Raw genomic sequence first — 11,003 nt, forward strand, 5'->3', positions numbered from 1 at the left:
CAGGACTCTGCTGTGGGGTTTGTGAACTACCCGCTAGCAGCCATGTTTAGCCAGGTGGATGTGACCCTGGGAGACCGTCTTGTCAGTCAGAGCAGTAGCACCTACCCCTACAGGGCTTTCATTGAAGCGATGATGAATTACAGTGAGGCCACTCTATCTACACAGTTTTCAGCAGGGTTATTTTATAAGGATGCCCCGGGCTTTCACGAGATAACAGCTTTAGATGGGCAGAATTTAGGATTTTTAGACAGAGCAGCGTTCACATCTGAAAGTCGGAAGGTGGACCTAATGGGGCATCTACACACAGATATTATGTTTCAAGAAAAACTGCTTTTAAATGGTGTAGATGTGAAAATTAAACTAACGCGCAACAAGGACACGTTCTGTCTGATGGCAGGTGGAGCTAACCCCCGCTACAAGCTGCAAATACTATCGGCATCCCTCTTTATCAAGAAATGTTCCCTGAACCCTTCTGTGCGGTTAGCACATGCGGAGGCGTTGCTCACAGCCAATGCAAAATACCCTGTGGACCGTGTGAGTATGAAAGTGTTCAGTATCCCCGCTGGAAGCCGTGTCTGCAATCAGGAAAATTTGTATTTAGGGCAGTTGCCAAAAACTGTCATCATTGGTTTTGTGGATAACGATGCATTTAGTGGTTCATATACCAAAAATCCCTTTAATTTCAAGCATTATGACATTAACTTTGCCTGCCTCTATATGGATAGTACTCCCGTCCCTATGAAGCCTTATCAGCCAGATTTTGCAGCGCGTAACTATATCCGTGAGTATGTGGGGTTGCTACAGGCCACAGGCAAGCATCTAGAAGACAGACCCCTGCTCATTAATAGGGAAGAATATGGGAAAGGCTACACACTGTTTGCTTTTGATCTAACGCCTGACCAAGAATGCGGGAGCCACTATTCCCTGATTAAGACAGGGAATCTGAGGGCCGAGATACGTTTTGCCAGACCGCTTCAACTGACCATTAACATGATTGTGTATGCGGTATCTGACAATCTCATCGAGATAAACCACAGACGGGATGTACTGTTCGACTATATGTAATATGGATAGCATACAATTAACACGCGTACTGTCTGCCAGCCCCTGCACCCGAAAGACGTTCTTTGGAGTTTTCCCTTGTGACTGGTTGCCTAGAAAGAGACTGCTACAAAGACCTGTGGGATTAGTAGTGAACACACACGACCATACCCTACCGGGTGAACATTGGTTAGCCATCTACCTGCCAGAGGACAACCAGGCAGAGTTTTTTGATTCTTATGGACACCCCCCAAATCACCCACGTTTTCCCAAAGCGATAATGAATTTTTTAAGAAAAAATGCCTCTAAGACAGTCTTTCAACCCCGACAGCTCCAAGCTCACGACTCTGTGACCTGTGGCTACCACTGTTTGTTCTTTCTACTGCAGAGGGGTAGGGGATTAACATTTAAGCAGATTCAAGAATTGTATTCTGGGGATTTAGAAAGAAATGACCAGATGGTCGAACTGTATGTTAAGAAAAAGAAATGCATGCCTAGGCATGTCGCAAATTGTTTTCAAAGCACGCAAGGTTGTGGATCTTGTACTGATTTTCACAGAACAATAAAGTAAGCCTTGAGTCTTTAAAAAGTATACATGTGTGTGCTTGTATCATTCTTACCCGCAAAGCAGCAACTACCACCCTGTAAAATATATTTCAGAGAAAAAATTTATTTGACACTTTTACATGTTTTAATATATATGTAGCAGGTTACAATTGGAGCCAGTGAGTTCTCACGGGTATTTTAGAAGTCCTGGGTGTAGGTGTTAAGGTTAGAGGGCTAGCTGCAGGGGTAGGATTCTTCATATGCTCCAAAAACTCCCTACTGGTCTGGTTTCCTGCCACAGAGGTAGGCACATTTAACTCTGCCAAACCGTTCATGAACAGATCCCAGCCTTTAGGGAAGCGTTTGGAACGCAGGGTATGAACTTGAGTGAATGCCTTGATCAGATCCACCATGTTGGAACCGTCAACAGCCGTCCCCTTATAGACAAAACGCCCCCGCTCATCCCACGCTGTAACTGCAGCATTCTGCCTCAGCTTGTTTAACAAAATCTTTGCCGAGTTCCTAGAACGCACAGGGAGAGTGTCCAAGATTTCCTGAAAGGAGGTATCAGAGCTGTGTGTAGCTTCAACAGCTGGCATCTCAGGCTGTGGTAGAAACAGGTTTAGTCTTCCCTTTTCGGTATCACCCATTCTCACATGTGTTAAATATTTTTGAAGTAGGCCCTCGTAAAGTTTAGCCTTTTCATATTCTGTTAAGTCAGACCTCTGAAGAACACCTTGCATTTCAGTGTCTAAAGTGTAGATTGTAGCAGCTCTGATGTTTTCCTCCTTAGGAGGGTTCCCTTTTAGCAGATCTAACTGATGTTTGGGGACCATGTACATCTTTTCCGCATACTCCATTATTGTTTGGTTAAAAGGCTTGTTATCAGAGGAATTGCAATACCTAACAGCGGCGCTAGAAACCCTCCAGACTGCTTGAGCAAAAGCTTCTTCTTTCTCAGAGATACACGCTTGTTACTCAGTTTTTTAATTAATCCACGCTTTTTTCTTAGCACACGCAACTGGTGCGGAGACAATGGAATATTTCCTTTTAAGGTGTTTAGGGCAATCTCGGATATGGCTGATATTAAATCATCAGAAGCTGCACATAGTATGGCTTTCCTCTGCCGTGCTGAGGCACGAATAAGGAGTTTTAAGAGGGCTAGGTTTCTCTTCACACGGGTAGACATGGCTCTCAGAGCAGTGGGGTAACAGGAATACCTGTGAAAGCGTCAGTGTGACCCCCTTTTGTATCCCCCCTTTGATTTTTTCTTGATGTATACGACAGGCCATTCGGGAGGGAAAAGACCCGTTCTGACCCTATAATCCTCAGGAGTTCTAGGGTTTAAATCCACAACTAGATAACCATAAGGCTCCCGTGTGGCATCGTGGTAGGCCTCAGTGAAATACTTGACATCCCCGGGGAAAATCTGACGCGCCAAATTAATGATCTGTAATTTATCCCTTGGGTTTTTAAAGAGCACCATATACTTGGCATTAAGGCTTATGGTGCGGGCCGCTTTCCCTTTGTAGAAAACATTCTGTGTGATGAGAAAAACGCTCAGATTCCTGTGGTGAACAAACTCAGTGAACGCGCGTTCAATTTGGTGGCTGTCAGATGAAGCACTCATCAGGTCATCCAGAACAAGAAAACAGATTTTATTTGGGGGTAACAAGCCATCATCATCAATTTTCTCAGGCATACCTTCTACAAATTTTATCATAGGGTATTTACAGAGCATTTGTTTGTACAAAGGTTGCCAACAAGAGTAACACCATACGATTTTTTCAGGCATCACAGATAGCACACTGTGTGCATTGTCCAGCATTTTTTTTAAGGAAAAATGTTTTTCCGCTATTGCTTGGTCCCGCAAGGATAGCGGAGAAGGGGTGTTGCCATCGAACATCCATTTTAATACCCGTAGGGGATAGTCTTAAAACCCTCAACGATGACGCGCTTATCAAACACCACTCTCTGCGTCTTCCTCAAAAGACGTGTTTCTATCTCCCATCTCCTCTTATTTCTAACGATGCCATTCTGCTCTACCACAATCTCACGTGGCGGGTTCCGGTCCGAAACGTAGGCAAAAACCAGATTTTTCAGACTGTCAAAATTAATTTTTTGACAATTAGAAAAGTTCAGAGTAATTCCCTTGACCTTAATACACGATTCCCCCCCTGACAGCTTGTAGCCGTAAGATTTAGGACCTGTGCTCACAAACTCTGTTATGTACTGGTCTGCCGGTAGTTCGTTTGTCAGCTCCCCTAAAAAGTTTCCAAGGGGTGGGTTGTACTCCCCCTCACGAGACACATAGATCACAGAATCTGTGTCATGGTACAGGCACCGTTCCCCCAGCTTCTCCATGATAGAGTACAAATGCAGGCGTGCATAGGCGGTTGTAAAGCACGCCAGAAAAACATTTGTGTGACCTGGTGGAACTATACATTCTTTTGCATCTTTCCAAGACACACAACATGTATCATCATCAAGGAATTCACACATAGAGACCTCATAGCTATCTGAAAAGAGGTATTGGAAAAGCTCATTAGGGCTTTTTACTATGGATGTCCTAGGAAGGTTTGACCTCTGAGCAAATTTCCCCCACAAGGAATTTAAGAAAAGCTTGGCTATCTGGCGTTTAGCAGGATTTGATTCAATCATCTCGGGGCGTAAACACACACCTTCTTTCTTATAATACTCAGCAATGTATTTCTCCCTATCCTCCCTGCTGACATACTCTGCTGGGTAGCCCGATGCCTCTTGCTTCTGTCTGAGAAATGTTTTGACGTACTCTGAAAAGAGGCTGCCAGAACTCCTTTCAAAATGCCAAACCTCATAGATCTGTGCCACCCTGTAACCTTTAGCCACAGCAACATTCAATTCTACAGTGCACCATGTACCCACTAAAGCCCTTTCCTCATCATTGTGCCTGCATTGCTCCAGCTGCTGTGAGTCTGCACAGAGACTGCACAGCGGAAACATGAGCTTCCCGTTCACTTTGACAGGGAGGACAGGGAAAAAGAGACGGCGTGGTGGGTATACCTTCACCTTGGCAATTCCAAAATATTCAGAGAGTGGTCTAAAATCGTCATAAATTACTTTAGGGTGTCCTATGGGAAACTGGCGATTTCGCATGATAAATGGATAGAGAGAGGTAAAATCTGAGTAGTGAATCTGTTCTCCCTCCTTCGCCTCATAATACAGACTCACACATCCTGTCCTGCCCCCAAACAACGCATCTCTAGGTTCCAGAGGTTCTGGAAATCCCTGCTGCTTCAGAAAATCTACCACCTTCTGATCCCCCTTGACCATGTCACGCCACTCATGCTCCCATATACAACGGACTTCAAACCCCATGCGTTTTAAGACATCTGCTTTCCTCTCACTAGCATTGTAGAGAAAACCATAGGTTTCCGACAACATGGGGTGCTGTTTGTGTGCTGAATAACAGGTTACACACCCGTGATAAAAGCAGCCATTAAATTCAAAAGCACATTTCTTTCCCCCATTCACAGAATAACCATCTAAATAATATGCCTTAACACCCCCCGACGCCTCCTGAAGCTCCTGAGGAATATCAACCTTAAACTCACCCCCTTTCAAAGCGTGTTGAATATGTATGTTTTCCCTGTGGGCTATGTATTCCAACCATTGAATGGACATAGTTGAGAATCTTTTGCACTGATGATGGTAGTTATCTGGGGCCGGTATGGCGATCTCTTCATCTTTCAGATACTTGTAGCGGTACATTCTTAAGCACACACTAGCAAGCGTAGGGTATTGGAAGGGGTCAATACCCACCAGCACCCTGGCATTTTTCCTCCCCATAGGTTTATCAACGACATCCCATGTCATCTCAACCAATTCATGTCTATATTTTGTACAGGCCTGCATCAGGATGTCTACATCTTTCTGACAGTAATAGGCCAATTCCTTCTGCATATCAAACGTTTTTGATTTGTTTTTCTCATACCACTTCATGAATTCTTCCCTATCTGCAGGCTTCATAGCATCCACACCGTAGTCCTGGGGGTCTGGCATATTCCCAACATAACTCTCATTTTCTTTTTTATTAAAGAAATGTGGGAAATAGCCCTTGCAGCCCTGAAAACCCATAGCTTTGGGGAGTTTTGCTAGAGCCATGGGTAGGTGGCATAGGGAATCTATAAATTTTATGTCATTTTTTGTAACTGTTATACACAGCAGTTTCCCCCCCTGTGTGAGCAGCTCTACATCGAGGCCTTCATTGATTAGCTCTCTCAGTATCAAAATGCCATCGTAGCTCCGCGAGTTGTGAGCCAGAAAAGTGCACCCCATAAACTTATTATCTGATGTAAAACGTAATACAAACTCATTCAGACATTTATCTCCCTTAAATTCCCAATAATCCCCTTGGGGCCCCCACTTCTCCCAATCTTTCTGTTTCTCTTGATATGCTTTAACAGGTTCCACAGTCTCCCCTTCAAAGGCCTTGGCATAAATATAGTTTGGGACGTGGACCCCATCCTCCTGCCTGCATTCGCAGTCATAAAACACATATTTTACTGATATCTCGGGGTACTGTAGACGTGGAATGTAACACGCGTGTTCTACCCCGGGGGAAAGGTACTCATAACAGACACGGCACTGCTTTCCCCTACAGATGCGTTCAGTTTCATGACCCAGCTCGACATAGCGGAAGCACTTTTCACATAGATCACGCGGGATGCATTCTACCCGCCCCACGGCGGCGAGCTTCATATGCTTTCCTAGACACTCATGTGATCTACACTGCATCTTGCATTTGGGGCATCTGATTACACGCCCCACGTGTTTTACACATCCAGCCTCTAAACAGCGGTGGCACCTCATCAAACAGTCGTGTGTGTGTCTGTAGGGCGTGTAGCAGACATAACAAAAATTTCTGGTCCCAAAAAACCCCTTGATGTTCTTAACCCCATAATAATGATCCTTATGAAGTAACAGAAAACAGGTTTTGAGGTACTTCTGTTCAGGAGTTTTTAAAATACTCCATCCAGAAGTTCCCCATTGCACAACAACAATATTGACCTTCATGTGTGTCTCTACGGTTTCCACGTCTGCATAAGACACTTGTTTTTGCTCACTCCACCCAAGATCCTGGTACAACTTTTTTGCTCCCTTTTTAATCTGTGTAGCGGTGGCTCTCAAATCTAGAACAGCCATGAGACTCGCTGCAAAACAGAGGGCTGTGTTAGGCATGGGGACATCTATCAGATGCAGCCTCTTTTTCTGTATAATGCTGCTATAGGGTATTGATTTTATATGCCTGCGACCGGCTCCTCGTGGGGGTGTGATGACAATCACAGCCAGTGTTAATACACCATCAGCTAAAATTTGTGCATAACTTTGAAGCAGATTAGATACAGCGCTTAGGAATGCCTCAGCGTTCAGATGGCCTGCCTGTCTCCTTGCTGAGTAAAGGGGGTTTGAAATCCCTGGCGCTCGCAATCTGAGCTGTACAAAGTCCCCTGGTTCTATATGGTTGTTTATATTATCCAAAACCCTTTGAATAGCAGAATGCATCCCAGATAGCGCATCACAAAAGGAGTGTACTCTGTCCAAATTCACAAACTTGAATTCGTAATACATTTCAGTTCCATTAAAGCGTGCATAGCTCCTATTATAACGCTGTATAAACTGAAGATCCACAGGTGGGGTTTCTTCAGAAATGCCTGCTGCTTCTTCAGAAGAGAACTGTTGGGAACCCGCTGCAGGTCCAACATCGAACGCCAAGCCTCCTCGAGAAGCTCCGCTGTGGGTAGCCCGCTCTTTGGGGGTGGCATTCGGGCCAACATCAGAAGCCTCACCTAGAGAGGACCCATTCGGGGTTTCACACTGTTCAGTAAAAGCATTCTGAGGACCGGGGCCACTAGGTGACTCCTCGGATGGTTCAAATTCGTCTGAAGAATCAGAAGCATTCCTATACCCTCCTGGCTGGTGGTTAGATGTGGACCCTCCCCCCACCTGTATGCAGACAGGGTATGGTTGATCTTTTTTATTTCTGTCTACGAAATCACACACAGGGTTTGCACGTGTCTTTAGACATTCTAGCTGTTGTGAAGTATCACTAATCACCGCCATTTGTTTACGTATAATGCGTTTTGCTTGTTCAAGGTGTTGCTCAGCTTCGGCCTTGCGTTCAAAAGCCACAGCCCTAGTCCTTATCAATGTCTCTATGTGTTCTGTAACACGTGCCATGCTGGCCAAGAACTCGTTATCTTGGGCGTTCAACTCTTGGACATCACGGACCCCCGGTTCATGTTCTGAAACAGATAGATCAGAGGGGGGCAGGGGGTCACCATGTATGTCTGGAGTAAATCACCCACAGCTAGTAGGTTTGAACGTGTGTGTGTGTGTGTGTGTGTGTGTGTTTGTGTGTGTTGTGCCATGGGGGGGGGGTAGACTTACCATGCTTCTGAAAGGGTCTCTGGGTGTCTTGTGGTTTTGCCCGCTCCTAGGGTTTCCGGGTCAGCTATCGTCAGGTAGTAGAGGGAACGTCTTCAGGAATCCACGCAGACAAGGGGGGGGGGTCCTCCCCAACATGACACATAGGTGTGTGCATGATGTGTGAGCGTGTTTGTGTCATGCGGTGCAGAAATGTCTTACCCGCATGGTACAAACATGTGTGTTACTGAAGTATGTAGCTGTTTGTGTCATGCAGTGTGGAAATGTCTTACCAGGTTCCAGGATAGCCTTTCTGGGTTTTTTGTAGGCTGGCTGCACCTCCACGTCGGAGTCCCTGGGCGCCATGTGTCCGGGTTGATGCTGTTCATGGGATACTACATCTGCAGATAAGGGAATCATACGGTTTTATCAATAAAAGCTATACATAAATAAAATAGTTAAAACATTTCATTCTTTCTTTCTCCTACCCTTACTCTTTGCTTTTCTCTTCAATCTGCTTAGACGTGCGGGGGCTGGTTCAGGTTCTTCTGTAGGGAGAAAAAGGGGGGGGCATGTTAGATAGAATTAGTCTGAGGTTTCCACACGGCGTATACGTTTGCAGGGATGCTTTTAAAATAAAGCTATTTTACCCTCTAGAGCACTCTCAGTCAGATTCCGCAACCCGTCCTGGGTATTTGTCAGGTCCACTGTGAACAACATAGGCATGTGTTAACCATAATTATTAATAATTCTATTTGTATCCCCCCCACCCCCCGGCCTTCCAAAATAAATAAATAATAAAAATGGCTCAGGGCTGTTTACACAGAGAAATAATACAATTTGTTGAATTTTAGAATGAGATATTACAGAGAGATTTGGGGGAGGGGGCTGTTCTTACCTATGTTATCATCACTTCTCTGCCCTATGCCATCTACAATAAAGAGAGAGAGAGAGAGTTGGTCTTACTCAGAAAACCCTTCAAAACAGTACTCATCTAGAATTTATTTTAAATTTTTAAAATGTAATTTACCAGATACTGTGTTTCTAACAGCCTGTGATGTGAGAACCTCATCCTTTGGGATGAGATATGGGTCCGAACCCTTTGAGAGCGAAAAAGTGGCTCTCCCAGACCGAGGGGCTTGAACAACATTTTCTGTAGAACATCAAATATAAATCAGTCATGTATATATCTTCATAACATTTTAAAACAATCTAAAAAAAGGGGTGGGGGTGGGGAGAGTAGAATATAGCCATACCCATATCTTGAGGGATATCGAGAAGATTGCTCATTTCATCATCCCTTATGCTCATCTTCTTTGGTGGTGTTTTTCTTTCTTTGTTTTGGTGAGTGCTGTTGAATATATACAAAAATACCCAACCAGGGACATGCTCAGACATATCCTCCCCAAACAGAACCTAAACGGGCAACAAGATGGAATATCGGCATGTTTACTCTCTTGCTGTGGGCTGTATCCGGCAGGCCTGTGGAAAACCAGAAGCGGTGGGGATAGGCCCCTTGCTGCTTAAAATGGTGGCCGAACTAAGACCCCACATGGACTCTCTTCACCCTAACAGCTTGCTAGATATTGAGAACTATTTCACATCCGTGATGGCTGCAGAATTTGCAGATGGGAAAATCAATAAGGGCAGATTTTTAACTATTTTTCTGTTCGGTGGTTTGCTTACAAAAAGTCTCACAAAACGTCTATGTCCTGCGGTGAGCCAGCAAATCATGGACAAGATGGCCCTTTTTATTACAGATTACATTGTGAGGAGTGGCTGGCATGAACACGTGTGCTGGGTGAGTTTATTTAATTTAAACCATTTACAGGATTGTGAGTTGTGCATGCATGACCCTGTTTTATTTGTTTGTTGCAGGAGAGCTGTTTTGCAGAGAACAGAAACTGCCCTAGGAATACTAGATTTCTACAGATGTTGAGGCGTACATCAAAAATGCTGTATATAATACTGCCTGTGTAAATATAGGTTTTAAGAATAAAAATTTAAAAATAACAAGGGTCAGGGTTCTCATTTTTTTAAAAAAGACCCTGTGGGTAACATTCAAACCAATCCTGGCCCCTAAAACAGACTCTCCGTATATAAAATAAGCATTTACTAAGGATTCAGGCAGATTCAAAATCAGGCCGCATGGCTTAGAGAAAAAATGAGAGAAAAGGGGGTAAATTACTAAAGTTACATGCACTTTTAAACCATACAAGGCCCTGAAAACAGGCTCTCCATATATAAAATAAGCATTTACTAAGGATTCAGGCAGATTCAAAATCAGGCCGCATGGCGTAAGAGGAAAAAATGAGAGAAAAGGGGGTAAATTACTAAAGTTACATGCACTTTTAAACCAATCCTGGCCCCTAAAACAGGCTCTCCATATATAAAATAAGCATTTGCTAAGGATTCAGGCAGATTCAAAATCAGGCCGCATGGCTTAGAGAAAAAATGAGAGAAAAGGGGGTAAATTACTAAAGTTACATGCACTTTTAAACCATACAAGGCCCTGAAAACAGGCTCTCCATATATAAAATAATAGCATACTAAAATATCAAAAGATTCCAAAGATATCAAACAGATTCAAAACCAGGCCCAGTAGCATATTTTAGAAAAAGCAAGTTATAAAATGGTGGGTAGCCATACCTCAGACTTCTTTCTCTGCAGGGTCCTGCTTCTGGGGAGTGCTTCTGGGCGAAAGAGAAAGACTTCCTGCTTCAAACTAGTTTTATCAACGTGAGTTCTATGCCCACATGGTCTTGCAAGACCTTTCTGATTGGATGTCCACCAGCATGCTGGTTAGGGGAGTGGTAAAAGATTCATGATGGCTGATGCGATTATCTCCCCACTGCTAAAGGACCCATTGTCTGATGAACGCATCCTCTTGTTGGACCCCAACCTACTACAGAACCCTCAGGGCTGGTGAAGTTCCTTGTAAATATATCTGTAATAGGGTATCCCCAGCAAAAATAAAGCAGTCATTTGTTTAGAGCCAGGGTTATTTTATT

General features: G+C 44.1%; 1 protein-coding gene across 3 annotated transcripts; it reads right to left on the bottom strand.

Moving 5' to 3' along the window:
* Positions 1-3,224: 3,224 nt before the first annotated feature.
* LOC128321985 (uncharacterized) lies at positions 3,225-10,782 on the bottom strand. 3 transcript variants are annotated; one of them, XM_053242639.1, is made up of 8 exons: positions 10,642-10,782; positions 9,249-9,343; positions 9,023-9,145; positions 8,891-8,923; positions 8,643-8,699; positions 8,481-8,540; positions 8,286-8,393; positions 3,225-7,871 (listed from the first exon to the last, which is right to left on the bottom strand). In XM_053242639.1, exons 2-8 carry the CDS (start codon positions 9,301-9,303, stop codon positions 3,499-3,501), a joined length of 4,809 nt encoding a protein of 1,602 aa, XP_053098614.1. In that variant the 5' UTR covers positions 9,304-9,343; positions 10,642-10,782; the 3' UTR covers positions 3,225-3,498. The 3 variants fall into 3 exon arrangements, with proteins under 3 accessions (XP_053098614.1, XP_053098604.1, XP_053098594.1); XM_053242629.1 differs by lacking the exon at positions 10,642-10,782 and having other exon boundaries at positions 8,487-8,540; positions 9,249-10,627; XM_053242619.1 differs by lacking the exon at positions 10,642-10,782 and having other exon boundaries at positions 9,249-10,627.
* Between the last annotated feature and the right edge of the window lie 221 nt (positions 10,783-11,003).

The sequence above is a fragment of the Hemicordylus capensis genome, chromosome 1 (genome assembly GCF_027244095.1).
Source record: "Hemicordylus capensis ecotype Gifberg chromosome 1, rHemCap1.1.pri, whole genome shotgun sequence".
In the NCBI taxonomy this organism is placed as follows: Eukaryota; Metazoa; Chordata; class Lepidosauria; order Squamata; family Cordylidae; genus Hemicordylus; species Hemicordylus capensis.